The 22928-nt window shown below is 43.5% G+C and overlaps 2 protein-coding genes across 9 annotated transcripts in view; both read left to right on the top strand.

Moving 5' to 3' along the window:
* The first annotated feature begins 1199 nt into the window (after positions 1-1199).
* LOC128789012 (collagen alpha-5(IV) chain-like) lies at positions 1200-2178 on the top strand. Of its 2 annotated transcripts, none has more exons than XM_053944422.1 (2): positions 1200-1653; positions 1754-2178. In XM_053944422.1, the coding sequence occupies exons 1-2, from the start codon at positions 1428-1430 to the stop codon at positions 2071-2073; spliced, it is 546 nt and encodes a 181-aa protein (XP_053800397.1). In that variant the 5' UTR covers positions 1200-1427; the 3' UTR covers positions 2074-2178. The 2 variants fall into 2 exon arrangements, with proteins under 2 accessions (XP_053800397.1, XP_053800395.1); XM_053944420.1 differs by having other exon boundaries at positions 1201-1653; positions 1714-2178.
* A 112-nt stretch (positions 2179-2290) lies between these two features.
* The window catches only part of BTBD10 (BTB domain containing 10), a 29669-nt gene continuing 9031 nt past the window's right edge, over positions 2291-22928 (top strand). The window contains exons 1-3 of one of the 7 annotated variants that reach the window (XM_053944415.1): positions 2371-2546; positions 8956-9057; positions 9757-9886. In XM_053944415.1, the coding sequence (XP_053800390.1) occupies positions 9786-9886 (101 nt within the window). In that variant the 5' untranslated portion in view covers positions 2371-2546; positions 8956-9057; positions 9757-9785. The other 6 variants (XM_053944413.1, XM_053944416.1, XM_053944414.1 and 3 more) reach the window with 6 other exon arrangements.

Here is a 22928-nt window from a genome sequence, read left to right as displayed (position 1 = left end):
TAATATAATTACTTACTAATTATCTAGAAAGTGGATTTGTTATGGCTTTTCATCTTAAACCTCTGATCATTGTAGCAACAGTTAAAACAGCAAAAGGTTCGGTGTGGGGCAGAGGATGTTATCAAAAACATTTTAATGCCAAAAAATGGAAATATTCATCTTCACCTGGAAAAATGTGCAGTTTTGGCCATCTCTCTTTCATAGATTGAGGGGACCAGAAAGAGGATGGTGAGAAATTATAGGGCCACTGAAACACTTATATATGATAATAAATCTCATCATAATAAATTGTAACAACAGCAGTCAGAAAAGAAATAAAAGAGGCACAATAAAGGTATATCAAATAACCAGTCCAGATGTGGCCTCACCAGGGTCGAGGAGAGGGGAAGGAACACCTTTAAAATCTTTAAGGGCTTTTTTGGCCTATCCTGTGCAGGTGCATATTGACTGTACACACCTGTTTTTTATAGAATTCTCAGTGAAAATCAATCGTGTCTCTCACTGGTGACTTATTGAAAAAAAAAAAAAAACAAAAAAACATCAATATTGATCCTCAGGGGAAGCTAAGCAGTAGCACATGAAAAAAAAAAAAAAAAAAACAAACTCAACAAGCTAGTGAAAATTTAGCAAAGCCAAAATCACAAGAAGTCAAACAGAAACAAGACAGATTGTGAGATCTGTAGGTAAAACCTCCTGCTGGTTATTTGACTGATTTGGCTTTCTAAGATGCTCCTGACCTCACCTGCTGCAATTGCTGGTGTTTGGTGTTGCTTGGTTCACCACTGGGCGTGTGGCATCTGACTCCGTGCCTTGTTTGCACATTCTGACAGCTTTTGTGGCAGCTGCTTGCCCCTCATTGTTCTGCTGCTGGCTTTCTAGAACTGTGTGGTTTGTCTCTCTGGTCATTGTTAAAGGATAGAAAAGAGAATTCATTTAACAGATTCATGGTTTGCTGCCTGTTGTAGCAAGGCTGCCATCCTTTATGGGGTATTTGGATATAGCAAAGGCACAAGTCCTCGCTCTCTTGCCCCCTCTTCTCCTCCTGTCTCCAATGTGCATAAGGATTTCTAAAGTCCTTTCCCCTGGTATGGAAGTCAAACCCTGCTTGCATTTAATAATGATGCATCAGAGAATATTTTGGAGAAAAGACAAATGTTTTCTTTAAATGTGAATCTATCTGGGGCTCACTATTGGGTTATTCTCCCTCCTCTGTCCCATGGGGAGTGGGAAGGGTTTAGTGGCCCCTGTGACACTTCAGTACACTGAGGGTGCCTGAATTGCGGGGCAGGATGGTTCTGCTGCGGTATTATGGAATGACAGCCACGTCTACTAATTGTATTCCTAAACAGACTGCAGATTGCACAGACTCTGTGTTTCCTCTAGGGCTATACATAGAGTTGTAATTTAAATCGGAAGTCAGTTTGAGGATGAAAGCTGAGATAACAGAGACGTCAAATCACCTAAACTTTATTATATGGCAGCTGGCCCGCTATCATCCCCTCAGCGCAGCCCTTCAGGGGAAATGCCGGCTCCACAGGGAGAGCCCGGCTCCACAGAGATCCCCGCTTTTCAGGGGAAGCCCGGGTCTACAAGGGAGATCCCAGCTCCTGAGGGGAAATCCCGGCTCCACAGGGGGAGCCCGGCTCCTCAGGGGTGATCCCAGCTCCTCAGAGGAGATCCTGTCTCCTCAGGGGTGATCCCAGCTCCTCAGAGGAGATCCCCGCTCCTCAGGGGTGATCCCGGTTCCGCAGAGGAGATCCCGGCTCCTCAGGCGGGATCCCGGTTCCGCAGAGGAGATCCTGTCTCCTCAGGAGGGATCCTGGTTCGGCAGAGGAGATCCCGGCTCCCCGGAGGAGATCCCGGCTCCTCAGGCGGGATCCTGGTTCGGCAGAGGAGATCCCGGCTCCCCGGAGGAAATCCCGGCTCCTCAGGCGGGATCCCGGCTCCCCCGCCCCGCCGTTCCCCATGGCCGTCGGGCGGCGCTCGCTCTCCAGCACCGCCCCGGCCCCTCAGACCGGCCGCCCCCGCTCTCGGCGGAGGGTTGCGCGGGGCGCGTATCTTGTTTCTCCGTGACTTGCTGCGATTTCGGTTTTGTTAATTCATTTCACCCGTGGTATTCTCCCGTCGGGTTTTCATTCGCAGGCTGCAGGTTTCTCCCCCACCCCCCCCCTTCCCCTCAGGGAGCCCCCCCCCCGGCCGCTCCCTGGCAACGGCGTCCCGCGCGCGCCCCGCCCCGCCCCGCCAGTCTCGCGAGATGCGGGCGCTGCCACCGCCTCCTCCGCGGCGCGGGGGCGGCTCTCGCGAGAGGTGGCGGCGGTGCCGGGCCTGGCGGAGCGGCGGCGGGAGGCGGCCGCGCCGGAGCCGGTGAGTGCGGGCGGCCGGGTGCGGCTCGCGGGCCTCTGGCACCCTTCAGCCCGGCACCCCGGGTGCCGCTTCCCCTGCTGCGGAGCCTTTAGGATCGGGAGGGATCGCCGCAGATCCCCGTAGTCGCAGCCCCGCGCGGCGGCGGGGCCAGGCGGAGCAGGTGGCACCGGAGGCGCGTCCAGGTGGGTTGGGAATGTCTCCTGGGGAGGGGGCTCCGGGAGCTCCCCGTCTGCTGCCGGCGGTATTCTCAGCCCCAGAGCCCCGCGGACAGATCTGCGTGCGCCTGCCGCCGTGCCTGCGAGTGCGAGCAGGCTGGGCACGGCTGCGATGCCTGGCTTTCGTCTCGTGTTGTTTATTGGTAGCACCTGCAGTCGCTGTGAGGCCTGTACAGAGACACTGGTGTTGCCTGACGGCCGTCGTGTAATGCCTGAGCAGTCATTTGCCCACTCAGATGATTTCATAATGAGTTCAGTATTTCTATAATTTTTTTTTTCCCATGTTGCCATGTTTTATTTGTAGAAAATATCAGCTGTTTACATGATAAATCTGTCACAGTACAATTACTTGTTGCAGTTGCCTGTCATTAGTTTTTTTCTTTACGTTCACTTTTGTCTGTAGCTACCGTGTCTGCATCTTTTCCTTCTTTATCTCTGGTCCCATTCAGCGTGTCACTTTAGAACCCTTTTCTTTCAGAATTTGGATCGAGCTCCATCATAGACCTCTCCCAGGTTTGTTGCTGTCACTTGTTTAGCTTCTTTGTCCAAAGGAGTGCTTGAGACTTGTGTCTTTTTGTTCTTTGTTGCTGGCTGCCTCTTACAAATTCGAATAAATGCCTAAAATCTGTCTTCTCAGTAGCCTTTTGACTGTTGATGTTGTTCTCCTTGCTTGTGTTTGCCTATATTCTTCACGGATCACCTTCAGTGATTGATTTAAAGAGTACTTAGCTCTGTTGTTGCTTCAGCTTTGTTGATCCTTTCCCTGGAAGATGCTTTCTTTCCTTCCTAGGTTTGCCAGAGAAAGCCAGTGTCCCAGAGAAACAATTCAGATTATCAGCCTCACTATTCAAAGTTCATAACCTGGTTGTGCACACTCGTTATCTTTTTTCTGAGCTGAAACATGTGTCTCTGCATCAGCTGGAGTTAGATACCTGGGATTTCTATAGTGAACACAAGTACAGTCAAAAGGAACTGGATGATTTTTTCCCTTTTTTTTTTTTTTTTTTCCATTGCCCTGTAGTTAAGGAAGACTGTTGCACTGTGTTTGGCAGGTCTGTAAGTGTGTCTTGGACTGAGTCTCTTGCAAAACATCAGAGATTTTATTTTCTTTTCCTATTAAGACCCAGATTGCCAAAAGCCTTTGAGTATTACCCCTGGATTTGTACCATTTCTGTCTCCAAACCTCATCATGCATCCTGCCTGTGCTTGTCGTTGCCCTCTGTGCAGATGGTGCTGTTTGAGGCTGCTCTGGGAAGTGTTTTCAGCATGTTTGTGTTTGTGTGTTAATGCCAGGGAACCCGGGGGTTAAGAAAGACAACAAGCTAAAGCAGCTTTCACATCCCACATGAAATTCCTTCTTGAAGCCCACTTTTCCTTTTAGGCACAATTGCATTTGAAAATGGTGAACAGCTGATGTGTGGATGACATTGTGTGTTAAATTAGTAACAGATGTCATCACTGTTGGGTTTTCTGTCACTATGTTATAAACTGTGTGTTTTTGCAGCTTGTGTGCTTCAGGCTGGGGCTGCTTTGTCCTGTATTCATACACAAAAATCAGAACCTCATTCTGTCTCAGTTCCTTTCAGCACAGCTTTTCTTTAGCAATGTTGCTTAAATCTTGGCCTGGTGCTGTTGCTTATCAATGAAAGTATGTATCTCTTTAAAATATGTATAAAAGCTAATTTAGACTCCATTTCGGACATGAAAAACTGCGTGTATGAATTTCCTTGCTCACTGAGATGCGTTGTCACTGCTGGGTACAGCCATGGGTACAGACCTTGCTTGTTCCTTCAGTAAATGTGCTTGCTGCTCTGGTGCCCTGCATCTCATCCCTGGTGCCGGGTGGGATGGAGCCCTGTGCCTGCCTCTCTCTGTGTGTTAGAAGGCCACCAGTGGCAGTGGCACGGAGCTGGGCTCTGCTCCCTTTTCCTGCACTGAGAGCCAGGACTCTGCTTTTGGAGGGAGAAGTTGCTCCATTCACTGGGCTTTTTACAGGTGGAGCTGGGCAGGTTTTACACAATGAGCCCTGATTGAGCTGGGGCTGGCAGTCATCTGCCTCTTGTTTTTTAGGCTTCCAATGTCAAATATCTGTTCTATGATTGTGTTCCCTTTAGGAATTAAAAAGTTAAAGGTTGCAGGCTAGTCACTAGATATCTGTTGTTTATGCTGCTGTGGGTAGGAATACCATCAGCTTCCTGTGACTGCTCAGGTTTTTTTTCCCTTTTTTTTCTCCCACTTGCTTATTAAGATGAGATTCAATCCTGACCTGCTATGTTAATGTTGAGCCTGTATTGCAAAGGATGTCTCTGAGCTGTGCTTTAATCAGTGTCAGTTTGATCACATTTCAGTGATGATGGTTTATAAAGCTATTTTATGTGGCTGAATTGTGACTGATGTCTGCACTAGTTTGCAAGAAACTCACTTGACAGGTATGGATTTCCATGGTATGTGGTGTTTGCATTATGAGCATGTGTCCTTTGAACTGTATTTCTTAATTAGGGTGTAATGTCACCGTGCTTGCATTCCCAGTAAATCTGACTTGGAAGTTCCTTTTTGTTGCTGCTGCTTTTGTGCTTTGATGACTAGAGGCAGTGAACATCAGACTGTCACCCCTTACAGAAAGTCTAAATATTTAATCTGACTCTTGGAGTTTGTCACAACTAATGCCAGGTTTTGTCCTTGCTGGTGACTTGTGTGTTGGAGCTTCCTGATTATCCTGGGTTGCCTTTCCAGTGCACTCTGCTGAGGGAGCAGGTTAGAGCAGAGGAACTTCTGAAACCTGTCCTACTTTTGGAAATGCTTCTGACCAAAGCTCAGAGCTGAGTAGAAGCCTGGAATGTTACATATTAGTTATTTGAATGTTGTCCTCAGTACTGACAGCAGGAGACATCAGATCTTTGTTCTACCTGATGAGTTGGTGGCCAGAAGACATCTTGGCCCTCTGCCTCAAAATTGCAGGGTATAGTAATCATAATTTTTAGTAAGACTCCAGATTTTTGCAGCCTACAGGTATTCTCAGCAATTAAAGTGTGACTAGCTGGCTTGAAATGCATTGATGTTGGTTTTGATTAGCTTTACTTCTTTGCTGAAAGATATCCAGAGAGCATTTTATACCCCCTGCTGGCCTGCAGTGCCTTGAAAAATGCAAGTCCTGCACCTCAGGGAACTGCACGTCCACCTCTGTGCAGCACCTGATGTCTGAATCTTGCTTGATGTGTTCAGCAACCTTTATGCATTCCATTTGGTCATGGCACAGACCTGATGAATATGCTTTAAGTATTATTTAAAATAATCTGTCCAACATCTATCACAAATTGGCGTATGATACATCCTTTCATGAGCTCCTTAAGTAGTGCTGTAAACACATTAATTACTGTATTTTGCAATGTCTGGGGTGGCTCTACCACGTTGACTTTTAACTTCTCAAACCCACTGGGTCTTTACAATTCCCTTGTATTTCAGTAGCCTACAACTCTCATAAATTAGTGATGATTCTGGCTTCAAGTTGATGTTAGCAAATCTGAAGTGTTCTAGCTGTCTCTGATGAAAGCTTTGAAAATTAAAGTCTGCTTCCTGATTTCCTATTATTCCCTGTGATGATTCTCTGGAGTATTTGCTTTCTGCAGAAGGGTATGAAATCATTCTTTACACCTGGAGAATTACTAATTAGCTAATCAGAATGTCAACCACTTTGGCCAATATGCCAGTGTTGTGTGATCTGCTGAGGGTATTTGGATTTGATTCTTTATTTCATGTGCTCCCAGTGCCTTTTTACCTTCAACAACATTTCAGATCTAGTTCCTTGTTTTCATGGAAGGCTTAGAGTAGTATTTGGGGCCAGGTACTCTTGCAGGGATTTTTTTGTTTTGTTTTGTTTTTCTTTTTTTCCTATACACAAGGTTAGAATGTTCCTCAAAACATGCTTTGTTTATTGCCTGCTGTGTGAATCCATGAAAAAAAAACAAACAAACAAACAAAACAAAACAAAAAAAAAAACCAAAAACCAAACCACAACTGAAACATTATTTTCTGCTGCAGGAAAAAGTGGGTTTGCAGAAGTGTTTAAAAATTAATCAGGATGACTGGTTAGTTACTTCATAGAGTTTATGCAGCATTTTCTAATTGAAAAAAGAAACTTTCTGACAGAGCAAAACAAAAGAGTTCTTTGTTTATAGTTTTAGTCTAAAGGTTTGTTAAAACTTAAAATTGAGAAGTACATTTATTTATAAACTGCACAAAAGCACTATCAGCTGTGGTCAAGGAGAAAAATTTGGCTGTGTTACAGCAAATTGTTTTTTAGAGTAGTGTTAATTGTTGAGATCCAGTGGAGTGGAGGATGGAGGGAAGACTGTTCATAGTGTGACATGCTTGGAACTAAACAAGAAGTTTCACAAGATGTAGCTTTGGACACTTGGGATTGTTTCCCTTCTTTTCATAGCTGTGCCCTGATTCTCAGTTGGGTGCCAGCCTGGCACTTCATCAGTGACACTGCTGGGGTTCCCTATGAGCTGGGAGAAGGGAATGCTGTTGTTCATGGGAAACAGTTCCATTTGTTTGTTTCTGTCCTTCTGTGGCATCTCGTGTTGTTTGTGAGGGCTTCAGCATGGAGCTGCAGAGCAAAGCACACAGAGGAGCTGATCCTGCTCTGAACAGGCTTTTTCCTTGAAGTGTGTGTGGACCTGCATCTTCCTGTTGAATTTTCATTGTAAGAAAGGTGGGGAGGAGGCAGAGAGTGTGAGACAATTTCAGGAAGTGGCTTTAAATTGGCCTTTCAGCTGCAGTTCTCATAAAAACAACTGCTTTTGCACATCTTTTGAGTACAAAAGCTAAATTCAAATATTGGCCTCTATGCAAAGAATCAGAACTGGGTGCTGAGTGCCTCTTTGTCCTAAGGGACCTGCTTTGGTGTGTACCTGAGAGGTGAGGTGTCTATAAAGCTCTCAGATGGTTTTAAAGGGAAGAGAGGGTTTGTGGAAAGAAATGAAAGCTTGTAAACAAAGCTGTGGTGCTCCATGAGCCCTGAGCTGCTGTGGTGCTTTGGCAAAGCCTGGAGTGGAAGCAGGGCCCAGGAGAGGAGGGAGCTGAGTGATGGCACGGTGGGAGCTGTGGTGTCCCTGGGCCATTGCTGCTCCTGGCTCTCTGGTGTCCCTGGGCCATTGCTGCTCCTGGCTCTCTGGTGTCCCTGGGCCATTGCTGCTCCTGGCTCTCTGGTGTCCCTGGGCCATTGCTGCTCCTGGCTCTGTGGTGTCCCTGGGCCATTGCTGCTCCTGGCTCTCTGGTGTCCCTGGGCCATTGCTGCTCCTGGCTCTCTGGTGTCCCTGGGCCATTGCTGCTCCTGGCTCTCTGGTGTCCCTGGGCCATTGCTGCTCCTGGCTCTCTGGTGTCCCTGGGCCATTGCTGCTCCTGGCTCTCTGGTGTCCCTGGCCATTGCTGCTCCTGGCTCTGTGTTCACACGCTGCTGTTGCTGAGGGCAGCAAGGCTCGCTGTGTACCTGGCTGGAGAGGAGAGGCTCAATCTAAAGAACACAGTTTGTTTCAACTCAGGATACAAAGTGGTTTTATTCTTGTGTGGCTTGTGTGGCTGGTATTGCACCTCTGTTGGGAAGGTCTGCTCCTGGATTTAGAAACCCCTAGTCTCCTTAATAATACTTCTTCTGTTCTCACACAGGTTGTAGGTTTCTCCTTGTTTCTCCTGATAAAAGTGTGTAAATCCTATAACCTTCTCTGTGTAATGTCCTCACACACTGATTGTGGTTTGCTAACCTGACTTTCCAGGTAATACACAATGAAATGCTTATCAGGACATTTTTTTTTTTTTAATCAGAAAGTTGAGTATTTCCTGTAATTTTAAATGAAATGTTTTTTCCTTTTCCTGACTCTATATGGACGCCTGACCATAAGTGTTCCAATCAAAGTGCATTTCATTATAGAAACTGTAACAGGAAAAAGACCCAACCCTGTGGTGGGGACTGTATACTTTGTATTAAACCTGTTTGCTTGGGTAAAACTGAACACGAAGGCAAAACTTGGATGCAACCAACATTTTTAAGAAGCTTGTTCTCTTCTTCCCCTGTAATAAAAACTTTGGGGTCTAAATTTAGCTAGGAGAATCTAAATTTGCCAGGAGAGCTATTCAATTTTCCACGACTTAAAGGACAGTTTATTTGAGAAGTAACTTTGTTTTAAAGAGGTCTCAGTTGCTTTGGGACTCACTTCCACATAAGATAAGTTTCACTGAATATAATACAAGTCTATTAAGGGTGGGGTGAGGTAGAGAGACAATGTTTCTACAATATGTAGCTTAAAATTGTAAAGAAACATAATAGATTTGCCATTACTTGGAAGGTTTATCTGTCTGTAATTCAATTTTTTTCCAGATGTTGTGCAATCATCAGCTGCTCACTTGTGGCTGCTTTATCATTTTTGTAACCAGATCGTGCTGAATTGTCCAACTCTGTTGCTACAAGTGTCACTTAGAGGTATGATTGAACACCAGTCTTTGGAGATTGGCTGTCTCTGCTGACAGTCACAGAGTGATTTGAGCTGTGAGAGAATTCTAAAGGGAGTTCAACATGACATCAGACCCTATTTAAGGAAGGGTAGTTATTATATCTATTTTATTAAAGGTTTTGTGACTTCTCTGCAAAAGCCAGTGAAACTGGACCACATGGAGTGTTTCTAAGGATTGCTGTTGATTGCATTTTGTAGTGAGGACTTGGATATAAATGTTAATTCTGTTTTCCTCTTGGTCAGCCATTCCAATTGTAAAACTGTTGGTCTCTGTTCTCCACTTGGGATCCTCCTTTGAATTAACTTTATACATTTGAAAGAAAATCATGATATGTTTGTCTTGTGTTTTATAACCAGTGACTTTTCTGTTTGGGCACAGTGAATTTAACTGTTGCAAAATTTAATTTGCCTGCCACCATTTATAGACCTATATTTTTTATAACAAAATACTCTTTTTAGTGCAGGTATCAGCAAAATGTGTAAAATACTATTGTCATGCAATTTCTGCTTCAGCGTATCCTGTTTTTCTGTAATCTGCATTTAAAAAATCAAAACCTAACAACACTAAATTCTGCATGTCTGACTTTTTTTTTTCCTGTGTGGCATTACTTAAAGGTAAACACTGCTCTCTTAATGTAGGTTGTGAGTGCTGCATGTGTGCTTTTCAGAGCAGTAGTGTGAGGAAGCTGGCAGTGGAATGGCAGGACGGCCTCATCCTTATGACAGTAACTCCAGTGATCCAGAGAATTGGGATCGGAAATTGCATAATAGACCTCGTAAACTTTGTAAACATTCAAGGTAGGTGCTGTGTCCCATCCATTGCATCTCAAAAACTACACCCAAAGTCCATCCTAAAGGCTACTGTATCTGGTTGTGGCAAGTCCTGTCATAAACGTTACAATTCTTCTTCAAAGGAATGCTTCTTAATTATTTTAAAAGATGTTTTCTGACCTGATTTGTCAGCTTCCCCAATCTGTGCTTAGATTTGTTTTGCCATGGGTTGCATTTTAGTCCTTTTTTAAAAAAGGAAAAAAAAAACAACAACAACAAAAAAAAACAAACCTAAATGCCTTGTGTGCATATCAAACACTGGTTGAGTGATTAAATATATGATTTTTTGAGAGTGCTTGCTGGGTGTTACATCCCTAAAATATGTGCAACTAGTCCATGGTGAGAATTAATAGTTGCTTGCATGCCAGTATCACTCTGCGTAGCACTTTCTTTGTTAAGCTGTGTGTCATATCTTGCTTTTGCCTGCATCCCTCACAATAAGAATGTTTTTTTTAAATGCTTCTTGATTTGACAAAATGATGAAATTAATTAGTGTTTTTCCAGTGTACAGTATTCAAAAATGAACTAAGCAAAGCATTTAGTCACCTTGCAAATGTATAAGAAACATATTGCTAGAAAGATATTTAAGCATCCAAATAAGTGTGTATCTTTCAAGTACTTTGCCCTTTTAGAAGTGCTAAATATAACTGAAACGTCTCTGTAAACGAACTAAAATTGTTAGTTATTCAAGCTTTCCTACTGGCAAGATGATAGGGAAAGAGCTAAGGACCATATTCAATACCAGCTACTCACTTCACATTTTGCTTGTATAGGTGCAGAACTGGACTCAAGTGTTGTCCAAAGTATTCTCTAGGCAATTAATACTGTGGGTTATTTTCCTGCCATTAATTCCCGAATGATTGTGAGAAATTCAAGAGGGCAGGACAGAAGAATGCAGCAGTAATTAAAAGGCTCATAGGGAGACCCATGTAATTAGAGGCCTGTGCTGTAAATAATGGAGTGGTTAAGGCAGACCCGAGGAGGGTGGCTGGTGCTGCAGGTCGGGGTAGGTTTGTGGGGTGTAGCTTTATACAGCTGATGTTTTTATTCAGGGTAGGTTTGGGGGTGTAGCTTTATACAGCTGATGTTTTTATTCAGGGTAGGTTTGTGGGGTGTAGCTTTATACAGCTGATGTTTTTATTCAGGGTAGGTTTGTGGGGTGTAGCTTTATGCAGCTGATGTTTTTATTCAGGGTAGGTTTGGGGGTGTAGCTTTATGCAGCTGATGTTTTTATTCAGGGTAGGTTTGGGGGTGTAGCTTTATATTATTCAGGGTAGGTTTGTGGGGTGTAGCTTTATGCAGCTGATGTTTTTATTCAGGGTAGGTTTGTGGGTATAGCTTTATGTAGCTGATGTTTTTGTTCAGGTGCTGGTGTCTGGGGGGCAGCTGATGCTGCTCTGTTTTTAGGGTTCCAGTATGGCACAGCCTCGGCAGTGAGCAGTGTGGGTAGGACAGGGCTTTGTGTGGGAGTGAGGGCTGGGCAGTTCCCTGCCGAGCCCAGTCCAGGCGGTTCAGCTCTGAACCTCCCATGACCAGGGATCTGGAATAGAACCTAAAACTGATGGTGACGGGTGATGGGGCTGTTAGGAACTGAAAGGGGCTCGTTAGCAGCTGCTCTCTGAGGGGTCTGACACCTGCAAACACCGGGGTGCTCCGTGTGACCGAATTCAGCAGGGAGCCAAGGACACAGGCCTGGTTTGTCTCCTGCCAAGGGCACAGCCATGTTTGTCACCTGTCAAGGACATGGCACTGCCACTGCAGGGAGACTGGGGAGCACAAGCCTCCAGCAACATCATGTGGTCGAGAGGGCTCTTGGGTGGGCAGAGGAGTTACTGCAAGTCTGGTGTCAGCAGTTCAGAATTGCCTCTAATCAGCATCTGCCCTGAAGGTCCAGAAGCTACTGAGTATCTTCTGAGACAGGGAGAACCCAAAGGTTGAAGAATGACTTCTGGATTAGTCACAGAAGTTATGGTGATGAGCTGTAGTCAGCAGGCAAGTTTGAAATAAAGTGTGGTAGCTGAGAGCTGCAGCTGGGTAAGTCCAACCCAGAGGAACAGGACACATGTCTGACCGTGTGTTGTCTGGGGTGGATTATCTGTGTTGGGGAAATGTTTCAATAAAAAGCTGTGCAGCTTTCTGCAAAGATTATTTGATGCAGACAGGAGTTAACTCAAGGACGTCCATGGCCTGTGCTTTTCAAAAAAGCTGCTGTTGGTTATTTCATGCAATCTGAATTCAAGGGTCACACATCAAAAGGTAGGAAATCTATGCCTCAAAGATAATTGCAGCTATTGGCCATATTTCTGGCAAAACATAATTTGTTTCCAATGCTGAACAGCATTTTAATGGAAACTGTATGCTAGGGATATAGTACTCAAGTTAACATCTGATCATTTAATTTTTTTTTCCCCAAATAAAGTGTTTTAGGAAATCTTTGAGAATGGTAATCTAAATAATAGTTTGACGTTGTAATGGAATAAGGGATAAATAAGGATAAATATTTTGTTACCTTATTCCTTTGAGATACTGGATTACTTCAGAGAATCTAATTATTGGAAAATGGGGTACTTTATTCAAAAGCCTGAACAAAGTAATTGGATTTTGTGTGGCTGAATATGGACATATTACTGTTGTTTCTGACTTGACACTTTTTCCTCCAGACAAGTGAAAGTCTCTGTGAAAAATACAGTATGAGGGGAAAAAATGCATTTGGAAGCATAAGTTGTAATAATACAACTAGAACTGTTATGTTAAAATGTTTGAGTACCCCAGTCTTGTTTGTCTTACTCAAAATACTCCTTGTTATGATTGAGAAAGAGAGTATTTCTGGTTTGGAAAACATAATGGTGAAATAAGAGCTTTGTAATAAATAATCTCAACAAAGAAGTAATATAGGAGATAGATTCTTAGCTTGTCACTTCTTGGTGCTTTGGAGTGTTTAATCCTCCGGCCTTAACATTCTTAAAATCGCTTAGATAATTTTCTTGACTCATAGAAAACATAATCTAGGGCTGTGAGCAGCCCTGTGTGTAGGGCTTGTGTGGCAGCAAGGAAAGCCACGGGTCTGTTTGGGGCCGAGGACATGGGGCAGAACTGTCCAAAGGGGAATGGATTGAATCCTTGTATAGATCAGCATTATATCCTGTTCTTTCTAGTTTAGTGAGTGTCCAGTTTTATAAACCTGCCAAGTTGTGCTGTTGTTTTCTCTCCTCCTGTTTCTTACTTGTTTGAGATGGGCAATAGGAGGGAAAATTCAGAAGGGAGAGATGTGGAAAATAAGGACTAAAAATATAATGCATATGATTCCTGGTATAAATCTGCTGAGCCTGTCAGGATTAATTTATATGGTGTTAAAGATGACTAAATAATCATGCAAACAGTCTTGTTAGTCTAAGCTATTACAGAAAATTCTTGCAGATGCTTTTTATTTAAGTACCTGAATAAGATGGAAGAAAATGTTCAGGAACCATATGTTGAATTAACAGTGGTGAAGGTTTAAATAAATGGTCTCTGAATTCATATTTTCATTATTAGGTGTTGCAGTTCCATACTTTTTATTCAATTTTTCATCAGATACTATTTTTTTTTAACTAGTTTCATTAGTTATTAGTTTTAAATTACATATAATTTCTCTATAGTGTTGGAGTTTTGGTTGTTGTTGGAAAACTTGAATTCTCTTGCACTGAGAGCTTTTTCTAGAGTTGTAGTGAAAACCTTTGGCTTAAATTTGCCTCTTCAAGATTTGTCCTGGATTTTTCTAAGTCTGCTTCTGTTTTAGTCCCTTTTGACAGTTTCTTATTTGTTCATTCTGTTTAGATATTATTAGATCCAAAGTCTTGCCTGCGCTACTGCATTTATGAACAAAATGTGACTCTGCTTTGATTTTGTTGCCATGACTCTTGGATCTTTGAAAATCTTCAGTTGCTTTCTAAATCTTGTCCATAGATGAGAAGTTGTTGTGCAGATGCTAAATGCTGGGAGTTTTTTTCCCCCCAGTATTGTTTCTGCCTGCTGGGAGGGTGCATTCATGGGTTGTGAATGGAAGGACCACGCGTCTCAGCATTTTGTAAAGTACATGAAGCATACACGAACAGAAGAGTTCCTTTCTCATCTGTGGAAGGATATAAGAATGTATAATCTGTTTTCCACTGTGGGACAGGCTTTATTTCTCCTCCTGTGATTTCTGCAGTTGAACATTTTGCAGCATGGGGCAGGCCTGCCCAAGGCATGGCATGAAAATAATGAGTCCCTGTTTTGCCAGGGGCTCAGGTCATACTGTGCATCCCGTGCTTTCAGTCACTGCAAACATGCCTAATTGCAGCCTGGTACTGGCAGATCAAAATCTCCTCATTCAGGCTTTGTAGGCACCAGGATGGAAAGCCCTCAGGAGAAACTGAGATGGGCTGGGAAGAGCTGGTGCTGGAATTCAGAAAAATGGGCTGCACTCAGTGATAACTTTCAAAAACACCAGTCTGTTAATCTTCTGGAAGGTATCCAGTGTATAGTGAGTGATCAGAGTTGTGAGGACTGAGGTTTTGATTTCCTTTTTGACATCCTTTATGTCTGCAATGACAGCTTATTGACACTGCTGAGAAGGGAAACCTAGCAACTTCCAGGGCAAAAGCACACACTAAATCCTCCTGAACCTCTTCAGCACCCAAATTGCCTTTCCCAAATGTTATCAGATACTATTTCTGGTGGACTTTGGCACATTTAATTGGGACACAAAGCACTGTAGAAGTGAGTATACTCAGAACTAGAATTTTTTTATGGACAACTCCTCATTGTTTGTACCTCTGAGAATGGAAACTGTAATGGCTACATAGTTTGTGTTTGGTCCCAGTTCTTTTGAATTTGAACTTCTAAAGCTGTTTTTTTAATAAATGGAGACCCTTTCCACTTCTAAGGAGGATAATATTACTCTGAGTTTTAGTTTGATTTTTATTCAACATCCATGTTGAAAATGCAGCAGAAATTGGTATATAAATAAAGGCAACCAATGTTCTTTTATGAAAGTCTTGTGTTTGGGAGCTTGGTAGAAGTCATAAGGTGTGAATGTGTTCCCTCCTAAAGGTTAAGTCCTTGCTGCTTTAAGAAATCCCTTTGGCAACTGAACACTCCGCTCATGAGATCCTTTCCTGAAATGGAACTGCATTACTAAGAAGTACATTACTCACGGCTGAGAGAACCCACTGAAGACCAGAATTATGTGAATATTAAAGAATTTTGAGGGTGGAAAGTGTTGACAGAGTTTCTGCTTTGAGCTGAAGGAAGATCCTGTGGCAGCCCCCAAATTAAGCAGTGAGAATTCTTTCTGAGGGGTTCCTCACAGGGAGCCCCAAGTCAAGTGTGGCTTCTGGACTGCGTCTTGTAAGATTTGATGGGTGCGTGTGCTGTCCTGAGAGGTGGTTTTGTGGGATTTGGGAGCCAAGCCATCCATGGCATGTTTTTTCTACCTGATGTGGGAATAAAGAAGAAAACACATCCTAATTCTGCTGTGGAGAAGAGACTCCATTTAGGGAAACAGGGTACTTTCTCTTGCTGCTGAGGGACTGTTCTGTTAGGGGCAAAAAGTGCCTGAGAGAGGTTTTTCCAGCATGCTTTTCATGCAGCTTATTATAGCTATGTCTTCCTTGGTTTATATTGAAGGGAAGAAAGGGCTTACAAGGTTGGTGGTTATTCTTCCCCTGGGGCATGGGGAGGGTGCTTGTGTGAACCATCACAAGACCCTAAAACCAGGAGAGAATTCACTGGTTTGGGTAATTGAAATTGTATGAGCAGAAATTTTCCTTCCATGTGTAAAGAGCTGACTCTTCAGCCTGGAGTGCCGATGTTCTCCTGCCTTTCTAATCACAAGTCTCTTGTTTTTCCTACTGACTTCCCTCTTTATTACAGCAGTCATTTGCTGAACAATCCTCCTCATTTCTTCAGCTTGCATCATGTTTTAATTTCCACCCTACGACATCTTGATTGTTATTTATTGTAGGACTTACTTTTAAGCTATTCCTCCAGTGTATTGTGACTCCTTAAAACAGCCTGCAGACACTCTAAAAAGAATAATTTAAAGAAAGCTGTCTCATAGTGCCTAGTTATCCTCCCGCCAAAAAATCTTTAGAAAATTTTACCGACTCGTGTATTAATTTGCTTTGTTGCTTTTTGTGCTTAGTGGGCTTGCCTTGATGATCTATTGATGTGAAAATGCACAATGATTTCTGATCAGTAAATGTACTGATTGATGTAATTATATACTAGCAATGTTTAAGTCATTACAAAGAAGAGTAATTTTTCCCTAGCTTAAACTTGCTGGAAAAGGGGTGCTTGTAGTTAAAGAACAGAGGTTTTCCCCTGTACTCGGCGCTGGTGAGGGCACATCTTGAGTGCTGTGTCCAGTTCTGGGCCCCTCAGTTTAGGAAGGACATTGAGATGCTTGAGCGCGTCCAGAGGAGGGCAACGAGGCTGGTGAGGGGCTTGGAACACAAGCCCTGAGAGGAACGTTTGAAGGAGCTGGGGTTGTTTAGCCTGGAGAAGAGGAGGCTCAGAGGTGACCTCATTGCTCTCCACAACTCCCTGAAGGGAGGCTGTGGACAGGTGGGGTCGGTCTCTTCCACCGGGCAGCACTGACAGAACAAGGGGACACAGCCTCAAGCTACGTCAGGGAAGGTACAGGTTGGATATTAGGAAGAAATTTTTCACCGAAAGAATAATAAAGTACTGGAATTGTCTTCCCAGGGAGGTGGTAGAATCACCATCTCTGGATGTGTTTAAAAAAAAGACTGGACATGGCACTTGGTGCTATAGTCTAGTTGAGGTGTTAGGGCATAGGTTGGACTTGATGATCTTAGAGGTCTCTTCCAACCTCATTATTCTGTGATTCTGTTTTGCTGTCTTGTTCTCAACAGGCTCTTGCTGTACTTGCTTATGAAGTCGGTGTCAGGTGCATTCATTTTAAAATTAATCCGGGCAGACGTTACGGGAGCAGTCGGACCGTGCCCTGGAACTCGCGCGGCTTTGCTGTCGGGGCTGATCACGGCGCAGCGAGGGCCGTGCCGGGGCAGTGGCCGTACCCTTGTCCCGGCGGTGCGCCTGTGCCGGAGCCCGGGCGGCGGCGGGACCGAAATAGCTGCGGCAGCCGGCGCTGCCTCCCCGCCCGTCAGCGCGGGCCCAATGGCTGCGGGCCCGCGGGAGCCGCGGGGTCACACGTCAGCCGCGCAGCACGCACGGCTGAGTCAGGCTCCGCCAGAAGCCCGCTCCGCAGCCAGCGGGCTGCGCTCCGTGCGCTGGAGAGCCGCGGGCGCTTATCCTGCAGGGGAAAGATGATGGAGGGAAAAGTGAGGCTCGCTGACGGTGCCGTGAACTACTGAAGAAATGATGGAAATATCAAACATGCTGAAGTTAACAAGTTATGCCAAAGGATGCTGATCTGGCTTTCAAAGCTGCCTTTTTGGAAGGAGCAGAATTCCTTTGTGCTCTGATTCCGAAATTGTTCCCATGCTTCTGTGTTTCCTCCCTGATAGACACGAGAGGAAGGTGCGTATTTGTTAACAGGAATAACGTGTGGGCATTATTCAGGAGAAGAATGAGGAAAAGGCGAAGTACTGTCCTTTGTGTGCACAGGTCAATTGAAATGTCTGCTGCTGACAAAGAACAGGCTTGACGGGGAGGAAGAGGGGCATAAGCGCTGTCGTTGTGTAAGTCCTGGCAGGATGAGCAGAAGGATTTCTTCTAAAGCCTCGGAGCATGGCAGCTGTAACTTAGTGCATAGATAAAGCTCTATAGCCCAGTTCTACAAGTGTCGATTATGGGAATCACCCTAGCAAAGGGTGGATCTAAGTTTATATTTTAAGGCCAGTTAATATAAGTTTCAGAAGATACATGGGGGGAAAAGGGTGAAAGTCTTGGTTAATTTTCCACTGCTGCGTTCTTTTTATTTATTTAAGGTTTCAGGGTGGGTTTGGGAGTAATAAGTATATTGGTTAAGCAGCATAATTCTGTGTAGACATGAGCTGGTTGTATAAAACAAGTATATTTATTGGCAGTATTCAGTAGGATGCCCATGGAGTTTTTATGTTGGAATACATGCTAATTGTTTTGGCAGTAGGATTAATTCAGTCTAATGACTTCTTCTAATAATTAGTAATATATTCAAAGCAATCTGTTGTTATGTATAAAGACAAATTGAAGCTCTCCTTGCACAGATGACTCCAAAGCATCATTAAATTGAAGAGCATTTACATTTTTTAAAAACAGCTCTTCCCTTAACTACAAAAATAGGAAGCATTACCAGTATGACAAGTTGCCATTTTGATGGTACTTTTTTTCCCTCCTTCACATCATATTAAATAGATTTGCTTAAATAAAACCTTGAGCTTATTTGGTTTTCTTCATGAGGCAACTGCTTTTAAAGAAAATGCCTCATTCTCTTACAAGGACAGAGCTTCCTTGATCCCTGTCTGAGGGGGAAAATAATTTCTATGACTGACTTAAAGTTCTTGAATGGGTGTAGTGCACATGTTCCAGTGTTCCTTTGAAACCAGGGAAAAATGAGTATTGAATTTGTGAGTATTGCCAAAATACATGAATATTCATGAGCTTGTTTGGTTGTTTTGGTTTGGGTTTGTTTGGGGGGGGAGGGCAGGAAGATGTTTCTTTTTTTTCCCTGTGTAGGAAAGTAATTGATAACGCAAGATGTTCTTCCCTTTCATAAACTTCTGGGTACTAGGTGGCCTTACATATACGGGGCTTTTTCCAGCTTTAGTGAATGAAGGGATGAGGGTTTAAACAGTGTTTTCTTTGTTCTTTTTCCTCTCTTACGCTTTTAAATTAAATGCAATGTGTCCTTCAGCACACAGGAGAAAATTCTGCTTACAGGTTGGTGCTGTGCCTTATGGCTTCCACAGCCCAGAGTGCAGCTGGTGGTCATCAGCTGAGGAATCCACTGAAAGCTGACTTTGCAAACACTTCTTTTCAGGGTGAGGTGGTCCTTGTAGCTTCAGATCTCTTTCTTGGAGGCTTGAAGTAAGGCTCTGTGGAGGCTCCACTGGGTGCTGTGGCTGAGATTTTGGGTGAATACAGCATGGCAGCCATGGCTTCCTGGCACTTGGAACTTGCAGTGTTCCACTGCTGTTAGAGGAGTCCTGGTGGTGTGTCTGGTCTGCTTGGTGCTTCTGTGGACCACAGGAATTCCTGTTTGCCTGTTCTTCAAATGGGGCAACTCTGCTTTGGTCAGTAGATTGGTAGGAAGCTGCAACAGCATGGCTGTGGAACTCCCAGTGAATGCCAGTTTGTCTTGCCTTCCTCACTGGGCCAGGTTTGTACTTAGTCCCTCACATTGCTGGTGAGCAGTGAAGGCTTTGTGCACTCCCTGCAGAAACAACCTCCTGGCCCCACTGGCTTCATGTTAGAGAGGGAGAAGAGGAGGTGACTAAGTCCTTCTATCAAATGAATCAAAATGACTTGGTAGTTCTGATGTCTTCCTTTTTCTTTGAACACTTGCAACTTCTTCTAAAGCCTCTGTACAGGAAAAGAAAAGTCACATGTCTCCTTTCATATGTACAGGCCACAAATGAGCTCCTTTTTCAGAGTAACAATAAAGCAGCTCAGGACACAACTTTCCTAGTCAGGTACCACAGGGTAAGGCCAATGCCTGTCTCTTCTGACATGCTGAGCTCCACCTCTGTATTTTCTCTTTGTTCAGATTTAAGCTCACGTTAGTTTTCTTGTTCATTGTAGAGCAAAGTTGTATTTAAGGGGTGGCATTGATCTGAGTGCTCATACTGTTGAATACATGGAACTTCAAGTTTGTCAACTACACATCCAACAGATCAAAGAACTATTTTTTGTGAATTGTGACTCAACAGTGATGAGATTTAAGGCTGACGTTTTAGATGGCTGTTACTAAGATGAATGAAGATTCGTGATTCAGCCAGTTGCTTTCTCGAGCCATACTGCTTGAATTCTCAAAAATCTTGCAATTTTGGCTTGTGTCTTGTGGCTAATAGATGATGCATCGGTCTCACAGTTATCATCAATCTGTACATTAAAGGAGGAAAGTACAACATAGGAGTAAGTAAATGAGTGCTGTGGCCAGCTGCAATTTGAACAGCCCTTTGAAATTATTTACTAATCTGTCTGTTTCAGAAACAGTTGATTTACTATTCAAGGATCGTGTCCTCTTCCAGCTGGCAGCCTCTGCCTCTCTCCAGTGTGCTGGGCTGAATTGATGGCCCCGGCTCGGCAGGGATGGCAGCAGGAGCAGGATAGATAATCTCTGAGCACTGCCCCCCTCCTCCAGGCTTGCTGGCTGCTGGCAGCAAAGCAGAAGTGGCCCCAGTTGCCATTCAGGGAGGTACAGCTGTGCCTGCCATGGCCCTTCCTTGGGGCACGGCTCAGGAGGAAGCGTGGTGCCAGCTGAGTCAGTGTCGCTTCCTGTAGCACCTGTTCTTATCAGCTCCTGGAAGAGATTATTAACTAGGGTTTGCCCTGCTTCACTGGGAACTCTGAATCACTGCTTGGAGGGTAATGGGGCTTTTAGATGGTTTTCTGGATTAAGAATCACATTTTAATTGCCTTCTCTGTTAAAGAGAAGTGTTTGCTCTGCCAAAATGTGTGATAAGCCTACATCCCATTACAGTGGTTCAGTTTCATTTTCTAGCGTGTTTCCCCTATTTAAAGCAAATAGAGCTCTTTAGCTCCTGAGAAACAGTGAGTCATGCATTTTGATACTATAAAATGTGACACCTGCAAAACTCTGTTTTCTCACAGCATGGTTGGAAATGTTATCAGGTCTAGGATCAAAGCTGTGCTTCAACAGAGGCCTGGTCACATGAGGCTTTATTGGGATTTGCAGAGATGTTTTGTCACCAGACTGCTATGTAGGTGTTTGAGTACTCCACACACACACACCCCCTTTTGTGGCACCCTTGATTATACCATAGCTTGCAAATATAAATGCACAGATGAGATACAGAGCTTCTTTAAAAAAAAATTTCACTGTTTTTTGGAAGTTTAGTTGTAGTAGTAATGAATATTGTCATGTTTAAACTTGGGCTAGACTTTGGTCTTGAATTTGAGACTGTAATCCATGTGTCTAATAATTTATGGGCGTATTTTGTATCTATTAAAGTGGTTACATTATATATGTGTATATCTGTCTCAAAGGAAAGGTACAAAGGTTTTCCTAAACTGTTGATGTTGTTTTTTTGGGTTTTTTTTTGAGGTTTGCAGATCTCACACTTGCAAACTTTTGCATGTTTCACTTTAAAAATAAAGAATTTGCCTTTCTCTAATAGAGAGGTAAAACCAGTAAGGAGACTTGTTAGCTGTGCTGAAATGTTATAAATTTTAATACCTTCAGAACGGCATTGTAAGTCCTCAGGAAATTTCCTTTTAATAGAAGTGCTTCAATCATTATTCTTGGACTGTAAATCTGAGCGTTTTCAGCCAGAAGCAAGGCTTGCAGTTCTTTTCCCTTATTCAATAGACCTTTGGCTGACTCCACATCCCAAAGATGCATTTCTTACTGCAGCATATTTTAAGCTTGGCAGGAAACAGGATTGCAGTAGATTCCCTCTGCACCAAACTTGTGCTTTGTCAACAGGAGATCCTGCCCTCATTCTGGCAGGGCAGGGAGAAGCTCGTGTGCTGAAGTGAGAGGTACATTTCTGACTCCTTGCCTTGTGCTAAACACTCATCTGTCACAGCCTCTTTGCTCTCAGTTGAGTTCCTCTTCTTATCAGTCTCTGAAGCCTGAAATTGCAACATCTCATGCTAGTGGAAAGCCTTGATTTTTTTTTTTTTTTTTATCATCACTTCTAAGCAACCTAAAAAGAGGACACTGCTCAATCTGCTTGTCCAGTGAATGCTTTTCTATTTGTTATGCTTGTCTTAGCCAGGCCATCATTCTTGCCTCTCTGTGTTCTCTTACAGCATTCCTGCAGTCATGATTTCAGGTCTCTGGGTAGGAGTTATGGGATGTACAGGTTGCAAGCAAGTGGGGCATTGAGGTTCCTCTGGGAAATCATGACTCTGCTTTGTCTGGCAGACCTTGTAGCTGTGCAGGAGTCTGTCTGGGTTATCCACTACCTGAGGCTTTGGGAATTTCTTCAGTTAAACCCATAAATAAGGAGTGTTGTCATGCCCACACTTGAAAGGTAATCAGCAAAAAGCTGCTTTAGGAATTCCAGTGGGCTGCAAGGACACAGACATGTCTGTGCTGTCCAGACATAAATTTGTCTCTTTTAAAGAGTATAAATAGAAGATATAAGGACTTTTGGCAAATTCAATGATAGCTGTTGCACGTTGATTTTTAATTTTTAGATAGTTTCGGGGAGTTGTGGGATCTCAAAACTGACTAGTTTTGTTAGTTGGTTTAATAATTGCAAAACGTAATTGATATCTTAAGTTCAGTAATGTAACTTAATCACAGTCTAAAGCATCTTAAACTATTAAATTTGCTGGTTTGGAACAAATATCCTGCTTGTTACTGACAGTCTGGTAGGTCGTGGCTTTGATAGTATAGTTCATGTCTGGGTTGTAGTGCCTTTCTATTGTTCTTTTTAAGAATAAGTGAAAATTTAAAACAGAATGTGCAGAAGCAAACTCTTGGCTGGTGTGTCCCTCATTTAAGACTGACTACCTTTGCAAAGGGCAAGTTGCAGGAAAAGTGTAAAGTCAGCCTGTGGCCTCAGAAGGTTTTACCAAAATAGGTTGCATTGGAAAAAAAAAAAAAGATCCCTAACTTCTAATTTCATTCTTTGATGAGATCATTTAATTTAACAGTAAGAATAAAAAAAAAAGTGCTTGTTTGTATTTGACCTACCCATTCTGAAAGAGATTTGTGTGAATGCATCTTCACAGGCAGGCTCTGCTGATCAGGTGCTGTCTCTGTAAATCACACAGCAGCAAACAGATAATTCCTGCTGCCTACTTAATGTTCCAAGTAATTGTAAATACAAACATGAGTGCAACAAAGAAAATGGAGCTGGATAATCCTAATCTTGGGAACATCTCC

The sequence above is a fragment of the Vidua chalybeata genome, chromosome 6 (genome assembly GCF_026979565.1).
Source record: "Vidua chalybeata isolate OUT-0048 chromosome 6, bVidCha1 merged haplotype, whole genome shotgun sequence".
Taxonomy (NCBI): Eukaryota; Metazoa; Chordata; class Aves; order Passeriformes; family Viduidae; genus Vidua; species Vidua chalybeata.
The sequence above is the reverse complement of the archived record's forward strand: the minus strand, read 5'-3'. Positions and strand labels throughout refer to the sequence as shown.